The 21,351-nt window shown below is 40.5% G+C and overlaps 1 protein-coding gene across 4 annotated transcripts in view; it reads right to left on the bottom strand.

Annotated features, from left to right (window-relative positions):
• Positions 1 to 21,351, bottom strand: part of LOC103673071 (amyloid beta precursor protein) — a 256,172-nt gene that overhangs the window by 101,202 nt on the left and 133,619 nt on the right. For all 4 annotated transcript variants that reach the window (XM_040621078.1, XM_040621080.1, XM_040621079.1 and 1 more), the window contains exon 6: positions 16,121 to 16,323. In XM_040621078.1, coding sequence (XP_040477012.1) covers positions 16,121 to 16,323 — 203 coding nt within the window. The remainder of the gene's footprint in view (positions 1 to 16,120; positions 16,324 to 21,351) is intronic.

Below are 21,351 nucleotides of genomic sequence, written 5' to 3'. Positions count from 1 at the left end.
ATAGTAAATGCCCCAAAGTGTCTGCACATCGCAACATTCCTTCACTCTAAGAAATAAACTTCTCTTCTAGAATAACCTCAAGTCAGCTTTAAGGTAAAAGGATTGTGTCTGCTTATGATGCAAAAAACGTATTCTCTCACAAACCTCTGATTGTTTTCCCTCATGAAGGACAACCTTGCCTTGAAGTGTAAAATAATTACACATATTTTGAATGTGATCCAGTTTGCAGAGAGCCAGCCTGTCCACTGACCATTATTTGAAAACATATGTAACATCTGTAAATGTGCCTTACAGCTGATTCTATTAGCTCTAGTTAAATACAATTTTTGATTTTTCATTCATCTGTCCTTTGGGCAATAATGTCACAAACAATAAAACATCGTCAACTAACTCTAATTTATTAATACATACCATGTACCGTTTTACCCTAAAGCACATCTTACCTGTCAACACTCTTTGCCACCCTCCCCAAGATCAGTGTCATGATCTCTGATTGATCCAAGTGTAAGAAGCTCTCTGTTTCCATTTGTAAAGTTACGGTGATTAGAACAGGAACTCTTCCACCTATGTATATTTCATTTTTGCTAGAAGTAAAACAATTCTCCCTCCGAGTTTGTGTCTTGCCCTAGCTAGGCTTATAGAGAGCCTGCGGATGCCTGAGCCCACACAGATATCTTATTAGTTTTATCATCATACCAAGGATAAGCATCCTTCTCAAAGAGAAATGTCACGCAAAACTCAGGGCTTCCAAATTAGGAATATTCAATAATATTTCTCTATTCAATCCTTTAAACATTCACTCAAAGACAAAGATCCACAATGTCTATGTAAACAAGAACTATTGTTTAACTTTCCTATACACCACTTATTGCTCTTGCCAACTGAGACAGAGGTGATGGCCAAACCAGAAGCTACCACCACCATGATGACGTCCACAGAGCAGGGAAGGGCAGTCAACCCGAAGCTCAGAAGGCAGATGTCAAATACTGTGCAGGAGAAAAGCTGGTGTACGGATATCCAAGATGGTTCTGGCTCTCTTCAGATGGTTTTCAGATGGACGTATCTGGCTCCAGGAGCATCAGCACTCAAGGTCACCCATCTCTAATGTCTTCTCATTCAGTACTGCTGCTTTCAAAGTCCATCCTTGCCAAGCCATGATGTATCTTCAGTTTGCTTTCTGCACAGAGCTCTCCTGTACGATGAGACTCTGCCAACCCGTTCACAAGCTCCCCATCCACTTGGCAATTTGATTTATCCCCCACAAAGTAAAGGACTGGTAGTCATACTCATAAAGGATAAAATAAGTTTTGGGAGAGGGGGAGAGTCTGATCACCTCTGAGTTACTGACAAAGCAGCTTCTGGGCCATAGAGCTAAAAGCCACCATGCTCTAGAGGTGGGCTCCCTGCAAACCACAGCCATCAGCTATCTCCACGCCTGCACCTTAATGACTCTTTCTCTCAGCTGTAGGAAACACCCACAGGCTCTCTCCCTTGTAGTTCCCTCACCAATCTGCACATGTTTATGTGACAGGCTCTTTCTTGTTTCTAAGATGTGGTAATATTCATCATTAATCCCTTCCTCAGGCTGTACTCACTGCAACAAGACTGCCAGGCACGGTGTCCTCTGAGCCTATACTGTGGGTGAAGTTGGCCCTGGAGTTGCCAGTGGCCGCGGCTACCAAGAAAGGCACAGGGTGCAGGATGCCTCCCCCCCATGGTATGTCCTCAAGTCACAGGACCATCGGCAACAAAACCATCGTGCTTCAACAACTCACAGCGGTCCTCACATTTTATACTCAGAGTACCAAGTATGGGCTGTCTTGTGCTCGCGTGCTGCAGGCCCCACAGCGAACGTCACGGCTGTGCAGGGGCAGGAACGTGTCTCTATGGTATCTCCTGTGTACTAAATAAAAGTGAGAGAATTTGGGGGGGGGGGGAAGTGAAGTAATGGGATAAAAGAATGATGATCAAAGGACAGGATCCATGATGGATATTTGCCTTTGTGTGTCACCTTGTAATTTCTTCTGATCAAGGCAAAACCTCCCAGTCTAGAACTCAAATGGCATTTTAATAGAGCGTTGTTTTCCTATACCACAAGTGAAACATTTTTCATTCATTCATTCAATTTTTCTTCTGTCTGAAGATAATGGCTACAAACCCCCTTTGTCACACTTAAATTTGTAGAGTCCCAGTCAACCAGAGAAAGCATTCAGGACTCAAAATCCATTTATATGTCAACTAAGTAAATGGAATGAATTAAACGATGAGCCCACAATTCTTGCTGGCGTCTCCAGCTGCAAGAGTCTTGACACATCAATCTGAAAAGGCAAAGAATGGAGTGACAACGTTTAGGGAGTGTTTTGGTGGCTCTCCTGACATTATCAGGGCTGTTGCACTCTTGACACCGAAGGCCCCTCAGTTTCGTGACTCTGGTGTATGTGGACGAGGTGAGACACAGCCATCAATCCCACAGTTCTCACACAGAACATGCGATAACGTAGCCGGAGTTGGTGTAAGAGTGTGTGATAATCTAATGTCAAATAAATAACTTATCATGGAGTACCCACATAGGAGCCACAGAGCAGGGGTACAAGTGGCTCTCTGTCACTTTGGAACCTCTTGAACACAAGCACTCTGCCCAGCCGGTTCTGATCTGCTGACTTCGAGAAACCGCATTCCAGCTGCCCTGAAAGCAGAGCAGGGACAGCAGGAGGGAAATGTGGCCAATCTCCAGCACCGCCGTTCCACCATCCAGCTGCGTCTCCCGTCACTTTCGGTCTTGTCAGGACTCGAACATCAACTTCCTTGAGCGGGAGGGCTCATTTCAGAGGGGACTCAGTGGGAAATTATTTACAGGCTCATCCACTAAATGCAAAGCATTTAGACCTTCTGGGACTGTAGTCCCACAAACAGAATCCACCTGCAAATTAGAACTGCAGTGTCACTTTCTCCACCTTTATTTTCTTCTCAGAATGTAAAATAATAAGTAAAAAGACTCACATTTTAAAGCCATTTGAATTCTAATCCACCTTCGTTTCTATTCAGAGTAAATCTTCCATATCCTAATGAAGAAAATTCGCCCAGAATAACAGAAGCAGGGATCTTTCTCAGAATGCTTCACGTCAGACAGAAATATTGGCTCAGACTTATACAGACATCTAAGGAACGATGATCTTTGTTTATTCATATTTAATTCTTAAACTCCTAAGATCACAAACTGGTTTCTTAATATGCATCTAGCTGAATTCTGCTGGCAGAGAAGGCTTAATCTCTTCTTTTAGAATAGCTCTATCCACCCTTCACGACAAGAGACCATTTAATAAACTGAAATGCTGGCGTACACAATGCATATGAGTTTATGTGCTTAAAAACCAGCTCTGTGCATTTTAGATCTTTGTAAGGGAGGCCCTTGCCAAGATCTGGGCTGGTTTCAACAAGAAATTCCATTTTCTAAAAATCTATATTGCACAAATACAATATAGGAGCAAAGCTGGAGCTCCCTACAGGATATAAAATGACAAGGCAGTCCACTGTCCCAAAAATAACGCTCAGCCACAAAAAATTAATTCTAAATAGATGTCCAATTAAAGTAAACTTTATTGTGGACAACCAAAATTAGAAAATTTTATACTTTAAAAATATATCAGCATGAAGACAGTTGTGAAAGTGGCAGCTAGGATCAGGGGAAAATCACCACTTTCAAAGGTACAATAATTATAATGCCTTCTTAAAAAGCAAGATGATTGGGGTGCCTGGCTGACTCAGCCAGGAGAGCATGCAACTCTGCAATTCTTGACCTCAGGGTCGTGAGTTTGAGCCCCACATTGGGTGTGGAGCTTACTTAAAAAAAATTAGTTAATAAATAATGTAAAAAGTGTTTTAAAAAAATCAATAAAAAGCGAAATTAACAGATTAACAAATAATTCGCTTTAAATAAAGCACTAACTAAAGAATAATTTTAGAATGTAAAGCTTTTTATTATTCATTTTTAATAGCTAAATTTCAATTATTTGACTACTGGAATATGTGAAAATAAAACTAGTATTGTATGGAATGTATAAGGTTTAAATTTACAAATTTTGAGAAAGCGATCACTTGAATAATCCTAGAAGATTTTTTTTATAGAAAGCTAGAAATTGTACATTCTGATATTGTAAAGAAGCAAACAAAAAAATTACCTAGGAAAATTTCTCCATATCCTGCAAGAATATATGCAGAATTAAAATTCATATATAGTACAAGTATACCTATTTTCTTTGAGCTAAAAATTACATATCTTGAAATTTTATTTTTTTTAAGTAGTCTCCATGCCCAGCATGGAGCCCAATGTGGGGCTTGAACTCACAACCCCGAGATCAAGACTTGAGCCAAGATCAAGAGTTGGATGCTTAACCAACTGAACTACCCAGGGACCCCCATATCTTGAAATTTTGAAGTAGAGTACAAAGGGCAAATATAGTCTGACCTTGTAATAAATCATTTAATTATAACCATAAAATAAAAATGATGACAGAAATATTAAAATCTACTAAATATGCTTATCTTTAATATTTCCAATAAGTGTTGACTGATCTGCCTAATCATTCAATCTATTAATAAAGAATATAGCAGTTTAAAATAACTTCTTTTCAGCCTAATTAAGTTATGCCTACAATTCTAAATATTACCATGGGATGCAATTTTGTGAGCCTGTTACTAGAACACATCTCATATTCCGTCGAATAAAGTAGAAAGATTTGCATTTAACTCATAAGTAAAATTTTAAAAAGCCAACATACTAGAAAAACAATGATTTTTTTTTAAGAGCGTATTTTTTGCAACAATAGATACACGTACTTTTAATTAAAAGGGAATTTTATAATGTGCTTGCAAATATTTACCAGTAGTCATCAGAAAGCCTGTCCAATAGAAAATAATTCTAATCAGGGCAATAAATGACCAGATATTTATTACCCAGTAATTGTATTTTATGAAATAAAGGCATGTAAAAACAGGTAAGCAAGCTTGAACTAAAGTCTTGTAACAAATCTCATTTAAGCCCCAAATATGGGTTGGACCATATAAACAAGTGATAGGAACAGCTGTGTGTGGTCATGAAATCAGTGACTCAGTAAGAAACGATGGGTGTCACGGAAGTCTCTACAAGATATCTGTAGTTGGCCAGCCTGTTAACTGAATTGTGCTGATTCTCTGAGGCTATCTCATACATCTGTCATTCCAATTATACCTGACCCAATTCTCACATCTCCCCATGATGGAAGAGTATTTATAAAATGCCACCTGAAGGAGATCCACTTGTAAGGATTTAGACTCATCGGTACTCTGTGGTGGCGGTGCTGGCCAGCATTCACGAAAGGGCACCACTCTGACTTTTCCTGATTTCTTTGTTTCCTGTTTGTTATGAGAATACAAACTGTTGGTTATGGGAATAAACTTGTTTTTCACGAAGCTGTGTGGTTAGTCTAAAAAGCAACATGGTATTATAAGAAGCTCCAAATTCCAAATAAGATAAGAAGAGGTCATGTCCTCTGCTGGAAATAAGGCAAAGTGATTTTTCTTAGTGACTGAGAGGCAGGGTATGCTGGGAAACTGATTATCTCGGGGGGGGGGGGGGAGTGCGATTTATAATGTTCCATGATTTCCATGGTGTAAACACTCCCGCCATTGGTATTTCAAGCTATCACTGGTCATGGCTCACAAAATTCCTGTATAATCACCTTTTACAGGCTAGCAGAAGTTGTCTACACTGCACCAAAGAGAGGAATTATATGGGCACAAGTGAAACTAGTCACAGTTACATATACAGCAAGATAGTAAGAGTTTTCTAATTTGTTTGGTCCTCAGAGCTGAATTTCTACAAAATTCCTCAGTGGGAAGACACATCAGGATTCTTTCACACTTGGTAATATCTGATAATATATTAAGAACACCACCACCATAGATAAGGATGGTTTTCCCTTTGTTTCTTGTTCCCCGTCTCAATCTCCTACATCTGCAAGGTAGGAGGGGCATGCATGCAATGCTACTAGAAATTACCTGCAAAGTGCAGTCCATGGATCAATGGGGCCAGCACACCTGGGTCTGAGGACCCACTTCAGAGCTCTATCTCTGAATCTACGTTTAGCAAGTGCCTCATGGCTTGAATGGACATTAGTATTTGAGAAATCAGTGTGATCAACCCTATCTTTTATGTAGTTGAAGAGTCAAAACCAGATATGGAAGATTCAATCACTTTCCAAAATGCCCAGAGGGGAAGGATTGAGTAAAAAGAAGCACAGCTTTTTGGCTGAGAAAAAGAAGTCCACATATCTTTGGGAAAAGAGGAATACAACATATTTTAGTAGAGGTGTTAAGACTCAGATATGTTCTATCTCAAAAGCTAAATTTTAGGAGTTAGCCATACATATTTCTTTGACAGAGTTTCAATACTTGTGACTCAAATCCAATACCAACATCATAATTTTCTTACATATGTGTCTATGAAAACTTACGAATTCTCAGAAATCTGAATTTAAGTGATAATGTTCTTGTAACATGCCAAAACACCAGAAATAAAGTTATTTTTATTTAGAGAAATAAACAAAGAAGCAACGGAGGAGGCTTGAAATTTACTTTTATCACCTCTCCGTCAAGAAAGAATTACATGGAGTTCCTGTTCTTGCAACAAAAAAGGATGCTTCTAGATAATTCCAGTCCTGGTTGGAGGACAGTCCTGCTATTTCATGACCTTTTCTGGGGGAGACTGGGCGTCTCCCCCTTGCCATTTTAGCTGGTCCCTTGTCACAGGACCTACCAGGAAAGGATGGGCAGCCCCAGCTGAGAACATGTGTCCCTGATTGCTATACGGACACTAACCGCCATTTGCTATTTTAAAACAGTGTACCAGGGGAGAGTGAATTGCTTTTGGAAAAATACCAAACAAAGCTAGGAAGGCAGTTTTTCTCCATCTCTCACTGTCTATATGGCAAATATGCACACACAAGATTAAAAAAAAATCAAAATTTTGTGCCGATTTGTCTCTAAGCCATGACGCTACATTTCATATCTTACCAGATACCTGTTTTTACCTGATAAATGAGTATTTATCATCTTTGTTTGAGCTTATGTTTTATTTACTTATTCTTCTCAGAAAAAAAATGTTCACTGGGTACCTACAATGTGCAAGCGCTGACTTCAGTGTTACGGCCAACATTAAGATGAGACACAATCTTGCAGGGTTGTTTCCCTGCTCACATATTTAAAGCTGTGCATCACTGGAGATCCCAGTATCACAGTCCAGAAATTAGAAACCAGAGAGATTCTGCCCCCATTCCCCCTCAGGGGACATCCGGCAAAGACTAGAGACATTTTTAGTTGTCACGACTGGGGGATGTTACTGGCATCTGGCGGGAGGGAGAGTGCTACTGAACATCCTAAAATGAAGAACTGTCGGGCCCCAAACACTGTTCATGCTGAGACTGCCACAGTCCACGCAAACACCAGAAGGAGTCACGCTGCAGTGCAGTAATTATGCCCAATTCAGAGACTGGGGGCTAATAAGCAACAGTCACTGACACCTCAGAAATCTTAAGTAACAACTATTGTTAAATTCCAGAATGGCTTTAGTCATGAGATTGCCCAACAGGGGCCTTCTATGTTTCTCTCATGAAGCGTTAGGAATTCAAACTCACATGCAAGGAACACAAAATTTCTGCCCAGATTCTGTCATACTCTCATATTCTGCCTCAGAAGTTATATTCAACAAGAACATAAAGTAAATTTAAGAAAAAGAGAGACAACCCTATCCTCACAGTTAAATACTCCAACAGTCTTACCATGATAAACGAAACACAGCGCACCTTTGACAAGTCTTCAGTTCTAAACTCCTTTTATCATTTCAAGAGTCTCTCAAATTTTATTTATTTACTTATTTATAAAAGTTTACTTATTTATTCTTTTTTGTAATCTCTACACCCAACGTGGGCCTCGAAATCACGACCCCGAGATCAAGAGTCGCATGTGCTTCTGACTGAGCCAGCCAGGTGCCCTAAGAGTCTCTTAATTTTTTAAAATTTGGGCTTTTGCTGCCTGGAAGGCTGAAAGGTTTTACTGAGCATCTTTCTGAGGTGAGATTCAGTCAGGCTCACCTCGCCTTGATTTCTTGATCTTCTAACAAAATCCTAACAGGTCAGAAGTTGGAAGAGGTGGCTACAAACCAGCAATGAATTTCGAGAAGGGCAAAATGGTTGACGGCTGAGTGAAAGAGGTGTTTAGGCTGTAACCCACCCTGCTTAAAAACTCTAGGAAGCATTTTTCTACAAGAGAACTACAGATTTCCATTAAAACCCACAATTCTGTTACCTGCCCGTGGAATCCGAGCCCCTACTCAGTGAAGCAAATGGACTGGTTAGAAAGGTGGGCCTCTGAAAATAACATGATGTCTAAATGAATAATGAACTGTTCTCTCACTTGCTGGATTCTTTTATTATTATTTTTTTTAATTGGAAACTCCATGTTGTGTAGATATATGCTACTGTAGTGTCTGAGGCGTTTGTATATGTTTGAACAGTAACTGACTTGGGGAAAAACATGAGAAAGACTAGCATTTTTTTTTTTTTTATCTGGTTTCTGGAGTTGAATGGAATCAAACTATTTTTTATTTTTAACAGATTTAGTCACAAGTGCATTAAAATACCTTTGGCTGATTATGTCCATTACTAACATTGAGTCTTGAAACAAACAGTGTAGGAATGGAACATGAAAAGTACATGCCATGAGCACTGCTAGCCATGTGAAGTTCAAAAGTATAATTTCCCATGTGGCCACGCAGATTTTGGAGAATATCCTAAACCAATGAATTCTGCACTTCATGGTATGCAAATTATATCTCAGTAAATTTATTAAAAAATAGAGAATTATACGTATACACACACAATTTTTTATATGGCTCTTATCCTCACTCTCACGTTTTAAGTAAACTACCTGACTGGGGTTTCTGAGTTGGGACCATCCAGCTACATGAAAAGAAGCAGTCAACACCATGCTTGGTCTCTAGCAAACACCTCAACATCAACAGCTGTCATGCCATGGGCACCAAAGAATAGGCTGCCCCTTGGCACATCTCTGTGCCAACATGAGTTCTCTCAACATCATTAGGAAGGATGCTACATTCTGGTCCAGGAAGAAGGGTGTATTTACTTGCCCTCAGTCATAACACTGAGGGGAAGGCTACTTCAAAAGGGAGGAGCCATTATTCCTTTGCCTTGTTCCTCAATACAAACTGGATCTTTATTTTCATTTTTGGGCAGCACACTACTATGAGGCCTCCAACGAGAGTATGGGAGCACATTTTCCTGCTCCCAAGTCATGTTCGGTTTTCCCCCAAACCTGGTAAAAAGTAGAATATGAATGAGAAGCAAGAATCCTATTAGTGAATCCCAGGACACCTTGTTAAGTGTCACGTCCATTACAGACAGGTAACAGTGAAGATGTCAGAATTAGGCTAAGGTTTGGTTTCTCTACCCTGGAGATCAGTGCAAGCCACTCTGAGTTATTTACAACGGTTCTCATATTCCTTCTGTTTGGTGCTCCACAAACTGGCAAATCTCGATTCTTCTTAAAAAATCACTCACATGCCAGCTTCTCATAAATGCCTTAGTTAAAACTTCTGTCTCCAGGCTGAGCCCTCTCCTTCCTCTGTGATGTCGAAGTGCCTTACCAGCCAGGTCGAAGAGACTTGTGTCTCTACGCAGGAGGGAGTGTGCAGGAATGGCTGGAAGCAACATGGGCGAGCTACCCTATTCATATCCCTGTGCCCCCAGGAACCAAGGCAATGCCCAGTACCTGGGCATGTCTGGTTGATGTTGGTGGAACATGCAGCAGTAAATCACATGGTGCTGCTCCCAGATTAACGATTACCAGAGGGAGAAGAGAAATAATTTAATTCTGCAGAGTTCAGTCATCTAGCCCAAGGCAAGCAACATTAGATCAAACTTTTTAACTTCATCATCATACGCGATGCTTAAAGAGCTACCTGTATCAGTCTCTGTCCATTTAATAGATGAACTTCCAAGAACTTCAAAATAGCCCCAAAAAATGAAACACTATCTTGAAATGCAGTAGCATTTAATACTATCTGAGTTGAATTTTCAGCTGGAGATAAAATTTAACTGCAGGTATTTGAATATACAATGTGTATTCATAAAAAATAGTTTAACCAAGAAACCGAGTTTAGATTGTTTTTCTTAACATCTATGTATAAATATCACGTCTATTATGCCAACAGATATGGATACAACACACTTACGCTTTTTATAATAAAAAAAAAACCCCAATTTGTTGGTTTACCTTTGGCATTCCTAATTAGCAGTGAACATTAGTTCTCTGAAAAATCAGAATAATGCTTATAATCGTGACAACTATAGCAATTTAGGTTAAATGAACACTTACTGTCTACCAGGAACTGTGCTAAGTGTTTGCCATAGATCACACCATTGAATCCTCACCAAATGATTAAAATGAGGTAGGTATTACCTACTTTACAGAGGGAAACCGTGGGATTTCAAGGTTAACTGACACAAATTTACATGGGTAGGTGACAGAGGTAGGATTTGATTCTGGGCTGCCTGTGCTCTTAAAACAAACCAAATACTTAAATGCCAGGCATTACGGTAAATGCTAAACATGGACCAACTAACATAATTTGTTCAACAAATATGAACTGTTTTATCAGCATCTATACCATACACATGAAAAAAGACTTCACCAAGATTACTTAACTACCCAAGGCCATAAAATCATTAAAAATTCTCTCTTGAACACTAATAGTCTGCCTCTAACCAAAATAAAACTATCAGTGAAATTAACCTGGCTTGGTAGTATCTGAAAAATAAAAATTTCCTAATATTTATTCTTTCCTTTTTTTTTTTTTTTTTTTTAAGATTTATTTGTTTGAGAGAGCATGAGCACATGGGGAGGAGGAGGGGCAGAGGGAGAGAGAAAGAATCTCAAGCAGACTCCCCGCTTAGCGTGGAGCCCGACTCGGGGCTTGATCTCATGACCCTGAGATCATGACCTGAGCCACAACCAAAGGTCAGATGCTTAACTAACTGAGCAACTCAGGCACCCCTCCTAATATTTTTCTCATGACCCATATCAGGGGTTTTCTGTAAGGACACAGATAGTAAATACTTCCAGCTTTGCAGGCCATACGGTATGTCCCTCAACTACTCCACTCTGCCTCTGGAGCAAGAGAGCAGCTAGGACGATACGTAAACAAATGGCATGGGTTGTGTCCTAATAAAACCTCTGTATTAGAAAACAGGTGACTGGTCCTATATGACCCATGGTAATAGTCTGCTGACCCCTGATCACCATCATTGTTATTTAAATAACAAGTCTAAAACTTAGGAAAGGCTCAGTATGAGATAAAAGTAAGATGAATATATGATTATAGCAAAGGGATACACATGGACCAGGGAGTACAAGTTAAACTAAACCAGTATGCGTTTGTAAAAAAAAGGAAAAGGAAAAAGGAAATTTTGACATGAATGAAGTAGAAATAACCTGGCCCATTTGGATCTGAATGCTGGCTTGCTACCTTTGTGACCATGGCCAATTAAAAAAACAAAACAAAAAAATTCTCTAGGCCTTAGCTCCCTTAGTTATAAATGGAGAAATAAAATTTCTAGCACACAGCACGGCTACAAGGATTAAAAGATAGAAGTAAGTGCCCTAGAGTGGTAGGCAAGTGCATCTTGATATCGCGAGCTCCCCACTGCAATTTCCACAGTGGCAGAGTGCCTGGCGATCGGCAGGAACACAGTGAATATTTTCTGAATAAATGCGCAGAAGGAAAAAACCAGACTAATTCTAGATGGACAAAACAGGCTGGAATAAATCAAACATTATGTCATTTATTACAATACCAATGTTTAATCAGGGTTTAGAATCCATGGTTGAGTCAGAAATTGCCCTGACATCTTGGGTGATGAAGTGTTATCCCTTCTCGAATCACAGAAAATTAGTAGGAGCAAGAATCTAATATACTGTTGTTTTACTCAAATTGGTATTGGCTTATTCTACAGGATCAATATCCAAGTTTTTCTGAAGTAACAAACCCAATAAATCCTAAAGCCAGATGGATGTGCTCACTTTTTCCCCTGGAATTGGTAACAGAGTTAGAACTGACATCTTCCACTTCAGCATCATTGATTCTAATACAATACAGCTGTGCCGAAATGTCCTATACTTTCCTTCCCTCTACCTATTTCTTTCAAATTTAAACAGGTTATAGAACGATTGAGTTTTTGTTATGAAGCACATTAAGGAATTGTATTAGTAGCAATATGTGGGTAATGAAGAAACAATTTTCTTATTAAGTAGGGTTGTAAATCACATTTTCTCTCGGGCACTGAAACATTAATATGGAAAACTAGATTGTGAGCCTCTCCTTCAATATCTCTTCTTTGCAAGTCGCTTCTGATTTTTATTTTCAGCACGGGAGCAGGCTCCTTATAAGCAGAGTTTTACAAAGTCAGCAATCGGGTACACGGCATGCTGTGTTTCTTCGTCAGGGAAGAGTTAGCTGGTAATACAGAAAACTCTCTGACATGGACTCAGATACCATAACATGTTTCTTTCCCAGAAAGCCTTGCCTCAATTACACTCTGTCCACTTCAGGAGTCTTCCATGGGATGGATGGATTCCTATTTAAAGCTGTTCTCTTTCTGGCATTAACAGTCGGTACCGTAAATGACCACATTGTGTGTTTAGAAGGTCACTCTTACTGCTTTTCCTGCCATCAACAACTTGTAATCTTTCAGGGCTAGCTTCTTTAAAAAAAAGAAAACAACAACTCCCTCGCTTGGAGATTTTTTAAAAAAATTTTCCTTTAATTGCCTTCGTCTTTCTATAGAAAATACCGTAACCTATGTCCCTCTATGTTCTACCTGAGCTAGTAACGCCACATTGAGAGAAAAACTCCAGCATAAGAACTGGACTTATTTAGAACATAAGAAGACTGTATTATATCAAGAGAACTCCATCCTGGTTTGGAATATCGGCATGTTTATGTGGCATTTTCTCATTATACTGCATTAATTATGTTACTCCCTGTTCACCCATTCCCTTGCAGCAGTAACATCATAACAAAATCTCTTCATTGTTTCTACCAGAAGAATCCTCAGCTCATGGTAGGTCCTCAAGTGATCACCCTTAGCTGATGCTCACACTTGCCAGCCTGGCATCGAAATTCTCCATGTTTTAGTCCCAACCTAATTTTTCTGTATCTCTCTCATCTAAGACATTGGCTCTGGCTTATATCGGACGGACCTTGTCTCCCAACATGCCATGTGCCTTCCCATAGCAAACCAGTGTTGCTATCTTGACGGACTCTAAGGTGCGCTAGAATAAAATCCGTTGGTAGACCTACTACAAGCCCTTCTACTTCTAGTTCAGATGCCATCTCCTCTGTAGACCCTCCTCTGATCTCTTACTCTTTGCAGCAGGCTCTGGGCTCACTTATTTTTTTTTTTTAAAGATTTTATTTATTTATTTGATACAGAGAGAGACAGCCAGTGAGAGAGGGAACACAAGCAGGGCATGTGGGAGAGGAAGAAGCAGGCTCCCAGTGGGGGAACCTGATGTGGGGCTCGATCCCAGAACGCTGGGATCACGCCCTGAGCCGAAGGCAGATGCTTAATGACTGCGCCACCCAGGCGCCCCTCTGGGCTCACTTTTAAACACAGATGACTGTATTTCTTTGACTTAAATTTCCTACTAGATTTGAACATCCACAAGGGTCAGCTCTCTCCTGTGTGTTCTCATCATAGGATCCACTAAGCCCAGCAAAATGGCTTATACCAAAAAGGTGCTTCAAAAACTAGTGTTGAATAAGTGGGCATTTCTTATGTAAACAGCTCTCTGGATGGAGACCAGAAGAACTTTAATACCATTGCAGAATACTTCCATCCATCCCACGGAAGACTCCTGAAGTGGACAGAGTGTAACTGAGGCAAGGCTTTCTGGGAAAGAAACATGTTATGGTATGTTGGGTCCATGGCAGAGAGTTTTCTGTATGCCCAGCTAACTCTTCCCTGACAAAGAAGGTGGGGTTGTACAGAACGAGCTGCTGTAATTTACAGTCACACATCCTGTAGGTTTCAAGAAGAAAAGCTCTGAAAAATCTGTCCTTTCCCTGCTAGGAAAATAGAAGCTAACAAGTTCATTTAACCAGATGCTGACAAGTTCATTTAACCACAGATGGTCCTAAGAGGCACATGAAACACACTCCGGGCAAGGATGCTTCGGGTATTGAAAAAAACTGTGGCTCAAACAAAACGTGCATTTACTTAATGTATACCTGCTTACACAAGCCTTTATGTGCTAAATGCGAAAAGTTGTCCTTAAGTAGGGAACGATAAAGTTAAACAGTCTATCTTCTACTCTATTTTGAAAAGAATATGTGACTCTTCCAATGAATTTTTAAGTTAACTCTGAGTGTTCAACTTGGAATCATCTCAGTTTTAAAAGCTACAAGTTAAAGAAACACAGAATTTCAAAAACACTAGTATAAGTGAAAGAAGCAGACACAGAAGACCATGTATGATGCTACTTATATTAAATGTCTAGAAAAGGCAAACCCGTAGAGACATAAAGTGGACTGTTTGTTGCTTAGGGCTGGCAGTGAGAACAAGGATGAACTGAACCGTTGTGAGGAATCTTATTGGGATGACGGAAATGTTCTAAGACTGGATTATGATGATGGTTGCATAATTTGGTAAGTTTATTAAAGCCTCTGAACTATACACTTATATACTGAAAAGGAGTGAATTTTTTATGTAAATTATACCTCAATGAAGGTATAAAAAGGGCAGTGAATGGAAGAAGATATTATAGTGATCATTAGAAATCTACTTACGGCAGAGAAAGGAAACCATTTTAAGCTCCAATTTAACAACAGAGCTGAAATCATTTTACCTTAATAAAAAGTGAGAGGAGGACTTACAATGTTGTAACATTTGTGGACAGACTTGAAAAGTATTTGAATACATTAAAACTCCATCCATCTGTATTCACCCGGTCTAATTCTACGACCACCTTCCACCATTTGCAAAACAAATGCATAACCTTTAAGAAATGCAACCCAACCGTTCACTAGTTGCTATAATAACATTTGGTCGTTTAATGTAAACTCAATGCTTGCTTTTATTTCACGGAGACAAAAAAGGAAGTCTGTTAGTTCATTCACATCACAACATTCTTAATAGGAGCATTAATTAAACAGAAAAAAAGGCTTAAGATATTAACACTGTATCTCCCTCTCAAAGAAAGCACTGCCAACCGCCCCCCCAATAAAACCAGGTAAAAATCAACCAAGTTCAATTTCACAGCAAAAAATAATGTGATAACTCACCAAATGTTGTTATTCTTTTTTTTTTTTTTTTTAAAGATTTTATTTATTTATTTGACAGAGAAGCCAGAGAGAGAGGGAACACAAGCAGGGGGAGTGGGAGAGGAAGAAGCAGGCTCCTAGTGGAGGATCCTGATGTGGGGCTCGATCCTAGAGCACTGGGATCATGCCCTGAGCCGAAGGCAGACGCTTAACGACTGCGCCACCCAGGCGCCCCCAAATGTTGTTCTTCTTTAATGAAATTTAATTCCAACTACTCACTCCACTAAGATTTATGTAAAACTTTCTACAAGGCAAGCACTCTGCATGATACTAAGTAAAAGCTAGTCCTTGCCCGCAAGGAGCTCATAGACTAGGGGGTGAAAGAGGCCACAGGTAGTAAGAGTGTCAGGGGAATCCCAAGGAGGTCACCTAACCCGGCCTCTGTCAAAAGAGATGGCAGCTGGTTAGGTGGGGTTTTGCAGAACAAGTTGGGATGTGCCAAGCAGCGCACTCAAGGCCCAGAACAGGCTGTCAATCAGGATTTGAAATGAACTGTTGGACTGCTTGTTAGACCCAAGAGTGTTTAACAAGCGTAAGATGTGTGACTCCGAATTTAATTTTTATTTATTTTAATTATTATTATTATTATTATTTATTTTTGCAGTGGTGGCAGGCTGGATAGAAATTTCAAACTCTAGTATGATGCTTTCCTTTTCCCTAACAGAGATCCAAGTAACAGTGAGTTACCTCGGACCACCTCTTCCACAGACTCCGTGGTGGTGGTGGTGGTGGTGGCGATGCTGGTGGTTCTCTCCGTGGCCTCTTCGTAGGGTTCTTCTGCCTCCTCCTCTACCTCATCACCATCCTCGTCATCCTCGTCATCCTCGGCTTCTTCCTCCTCCACATCAGCCACTTCCTCTTCCTCTGCTACTTCCACTACTTTGTCTTCGCTGGAGCAGGAAATAAAAATAACAATAACAGTCATTTAAACAAATTTCAGAAAAGGGAGAGAGGAATCAACAGCAAAAGATTTTAGTAATTCGAAAGGGAATGTGGCATCAAAGAAAAAACATACACAAGGCTTGAAGCCAGCAGGCCGAAGTATGAATCCCAGCTCAGCAGATCTACAGTGTTTTTTTTTTTTTTTTTTAAGATTTTTATTTATTTGAGAGAGTGAGCGAAAGAGAGAGCACAAGTGGAGGGGCAGAGGGAGAGGGAGAAGCAGGCTCCCCGCTGAGCAGAGAATCGGATGTGGGGCTCGATCCCAAGACCGCAGGATCATGACCTGAGCTGAAGGCAGATGCTTAACCGACTGAGCCACCCAGGCGCCCCAAGTCTACAGTGTTTTACCCCTGGGCACAACTCTTCTTAGTTTACATAGTTGTAAAAAGGGTATACCATGATTCCAACCATACGATATTCCGGAAGAGGCAAATATCATGGAGAACATTAAAAACACCAGCGGTTCCTGGGGGTTGGGGTGAAAAAGGGAGGGATGAATAGGCAGAGCACGGGATTTGTAGGGCAGTGAAATTATTCTATACAATACGCTAACAGTGAACACAGGACACATGCATTTGTCAAAACCAATAGAACTGTACAGCACAAAAAGTGAACTCTAATAATTAATCCAATATTGATATTGGATCAAATGCACCATGCTCATGAAAATGTTAACAACAGAGGAAATGCGGGGGTGGCCAGAAAGAGGGGAGAGGGGAACTCTCTGTGCTTCCTGCTCAAATTTTCTGTAAACCTAAAGCTGCTCTAAAAAAATAAAGTCTATTAAACAGGATAGAGGCAGGAGGATACCCAAACTGAATTTGCTGTATGCAGATGAGTTCTCATAATGTATATGAAAATAGCACACAGCATCTGCATGGCAGATACTCGATAGTAAAGGTGGAAACTGGTGCAAATATTGCGAGTCAAAGTTTCCACTTGATATGGAAGAGGAAGAAAAACTGGGGTAAATAAATCTGTAATATCCAGTGGTCAGGGATTCCTACTGAAACTATACAGCTGTGCTCCCTACTCTTGCTTATGGTATAAACACCGTAGATGACTAAGTATTTCAGTGGTTCTCAAATGTCAGCGACTATCAGTATCACTTGGAAGGCTTCCTGAAACAGAGCACCAGGCATCATCCTTCAGGGTTTCTGAATCAGTGGGTCTAGGACGGGGCCTGAGAATTTGCATTTCTAACAGTTTTCTGGGTGATACTGATGCTGAAAGTCAAGGGATGATATTCTGAGAACCACTGGAATATGCAATACTGAGAAGAATGATAGCAGCCAGTAAATCACAGTACAGTTGGGAAGGGGATCAGAAATAATACGTAAGGCATTCAATATGTATATACTGATGCACAGTGGTGAGGTAATAAATCAGCACAGTTGGATGGAGGAAGAGGGGTATGTCCGGAACAAAATAAGAAAGCGCTAGTAAGATAATCTTGTGGAAATCGTGGACCTGCAGCGCAGACATGGTCGAGAGCATTTGAAAGATGATAAATGAAGATAGGAACGTGTTAAACAGCAGAAGTCTATCTCACACACCATCTGGCCAGACAGGAGAAGTACATGTTGCATCCTTGCTCAGATCACAGAAACAATACAGGCAAAAGATCTAGATGTGGTGGAAGGTCGCAACCTACCAGAGCCTCTGCCACGGGTCTCATTTCACAAGAAGCATCACGGGAGTAAGACTGAGGGTTGTCACGCTGACAAATTTGCCCAGAAAAAAAGAAATAGGGGGGAATTATTACCCCACAGCTGACTCTCGCCTAGAAGGAGAAGCTCGTTAAGGAATGTATAGGAAGTCAGATTTCAAACGCGTTAGGGAATGAGAACAGTGGGATTCTATGGTGTGGGAAGACAGAAAGGAAGAAGGCAAAAGGCTCCCACAAACTGGGCCAGAAGGACAGCCACAGGTAATTTTGTGGAGGATGAAAAAGAAAAGACATGTAAGGAGATGGAATATAGCACTAGAAGGAATTCCTTTAATCGATTAACCAATAATTTAAAGAGATTTTATAGACGTTCTATAGAAATGTGTCCCACCTGCCAGTGGAACACCTTTTTTTTTTTTAAAGATTTTATTTATTTATTCGACAGAGATAGAGACAGCCAGCGAGAGAGGGAACACAAGCAGGGGGAGTGGGAGAGGAAGAAGCAGGCTCACAACGGAGGAGCCTGATGTGGGACTCGATCCCAGAACGCCGGGATCACGCCCTGAGCCGAAGGCAGACGCTTAACCGCTGTGCCACCCAGGCGCCCCGTGGAACACCTTTCTAATTCTGATTAAATATGATGCAAGGATAATAAGTGAACACCTCTAAAGAAGCTGAAGCATGTGGCTAGAGAAAAAGGAGGAACTTATTAAGCAGAATAATATTAATTGTAATTTATTAGTGTGTTAATAAATGAAGTGTAATACAGAGAAGACCCTAACCAGTTATTTTAACATTTCCATAAGACCAAGAAAAAAAAGGTAAGAAGCGAAAATGTTGGCACTGATAATCAGATGGTATGAGCCTTCATCTACTTAAAGACAAATGGGGTGCCATCATTATATCTTGATTGCCTGAATTCCTACATAAAAGTCTAATGGGGGCAACATTTCCAAAGAATTCTGAACTTAACAGTTGCTCAGATGCTCCAAATTTTACCCAGTATCCTGCCTCATATTTCTACAGGATCTCAATGTTGTACCATTGTGCCCAGAATAATGATCCAATGTGTGCCACCAGCCAATTTATTCTCGTCTGTATTCAAATTATAGGCACCAATACTATCCAGTTCTCTAAATTAAGTAGAAAACTGAGATAAAGCCAGGGAGAAAATTTAAACCAAACCATTTTTTTAAAAAGATTTTATTTACTTATTTGACAGAGAGAGAGACAGCCAGCGAACGACAGAACACAAGCAGGGGGAGTGGGACAGGAAGAAGCAGGCTCCCAGCGGAGGAGCCCGATGCGGGGCTCGATCCCATAATGCTGGGATCACGCCCCGAGCCGAAGGCAGACGCTTAGCGACTGAGCCACCCAGGTGTCCCTAAACCCAAACCATTTTATTCCTAAAAAATGCAGTGTGCATGCCTGCTGTCTTGCGGCATGAATGGAATGACAAGGTCCCAATACGTGATCCGGGGATAAGACAGCAGTGTGCTTCCAGGTGAGACAGTCAAAATAGGACTGTGGATACCCCCGGGGAACTTCCCTCAGCCTCCCCTATTATGACCAGACTGTTCCATCTAAGGCCCCAAACAGAAAACGTGCTTATGAAAAGAGATGTGTTTCAAGTGATCTGCATTCTCACATATGTCTAGCCACAAAAAAAAAAAAAAAAAAAGTGAAATATACACCCATCATTCATCATTGCATCTGTCTGAGCAATTTACTGGCATAATAACAAGGAACAGAGATACATAATAGTTCAACTGGCTGAGGAATTAGATTACTTGGCCTAAGAGAACTCAGGTCCAGTTCTTATTACCATGGCTTTGATTTCTGGAATTAAATTTAGATGTCCATGAATTCAATTATCTATTTGGACACAATTAAAACAGCAGCACGAAGTTATGTTGTAACGATGCTGCATCTTCTCAAAGAATGCCAGACACACCAGCGTTATGCTGCCAACTGCAGATTTCACAGACAGCAGGGAACACAGAAAGGGGAGAAAAATAGACTTTTCTAACAACTCTTCAATGGCTGGGAGCTTTGTTCTGCGATGTGACTAAGGTGAGTTGGTTTTGGAAAGCTGCTCGCAGTGGAAGAAAATGCCAAGGGGGGGCCAGTTGATGAAAGTGTGAGGCTGGGCATCCTGAAGTAATTTCCTTGTAAATAATCAAAGAACTCACAATAAAACAGTCCCTTGGTAACACAGTAGAATATTCATATCACATTCACACATCTTAGCGTCAATTTATAGGAGACAGCTTTTATGGCTCTTAAAGTCCAATAATGAGAAACACTTCTAAAGAATGAGGGGAAAATGCTGATCATCTCAGGAGTATCTGACTTTAATAAGAAGGTTAGAGGGTCAAAGGGATATTTCTAGGAGGACATAAATCACTGATAATGAAATTCTATGTGTCAGCACGCGAGAGTTTACTCTGATGAAGGATATGCTCCATCACAAAGGTGACTCTCCTTGCATTTCTAAATAAAGGCTGACCTTGACAGATTCCACTTGTGGTTGCCTCCCTGATGTTCCCTTCAGATAGAGAAAGATTTCAATTCACGTACCAGTTTTAATTCCTTTTTGTTTAAGTCACGCGAAATAATTCACTATTTGCATTCCCTAAAAGAGCTGTATTTACTCTTTCCTAGTGTCTGCTAAGACTGACTTTCTGTTGCCCCTTTGTAGGACAAAGAAGAGGAAGCAACATCCAGAAAGCTGTGGTTCCTGTGGTTTATGAGAAATGGACAAGCTTGGGACCAGAGCACCATGGTGATGGGGGAGGGAGGAAGATGAAACAGAACAGCTTTCAACTCCCAAAATATAAGATCAACCCAGGACCAGAGGGGCGAGACTCAACAGGAAGATGCTCAGACACATGTATGTTTATTGAACTAGAAAGAGAAAGAAAGTATCTCCCAGAGTCAGGAATAAAGAGAGAAGATAAAGCACATTTTTCAAAAGGTAAACAAACTGTTTTCGCCTCTCTGTCCCAGTTCTGGGTGCTCCCAGAGTCTAACTGGGAGGCTATAATGGCCGAAGAGTCAGTGCGTTCCAGGAGAAAGTACATTCTGAAATACTGCTGTGAAATTAGGAAAATGAGAAGTTGCCAGAAGACGTGAGAAAAGATAAAAGAATGGAAGCTTATTCTTCAGGGTTCCAAGTAAACGATTCAAGAGGGGCCGAGCTAAGTAAGAAAAAGCCAGTGTCTCTCCCACGTAAAGGCACTATCGGGAGTCAAACATAAAACTGGACACAGGGCCTGACACCATTTACATCAACTGTGAAAACAGG

The sequence above is a fragment of the Ursus maritimus genome, unplaced genomic scaffold (genome assembly GCF_017311325.1).
Source record: "Ursus maritimus isolate PB19 unplaced genomic scaffold, ASM1731132v1 scaffold_4, whole genome shotgun sequence".
Classification (NCBI taxonomy): domain Eukaryota; kingdom Metazoa; phylum Chordata; class Mammalia; order Carnivora; family Ursidae; genus Ursus; species Ursus maritimus.
Note: the sequence above shows the minus strand (reverse complement) of the source record. Positions and strands in the feature narration are given on the sequence as shown.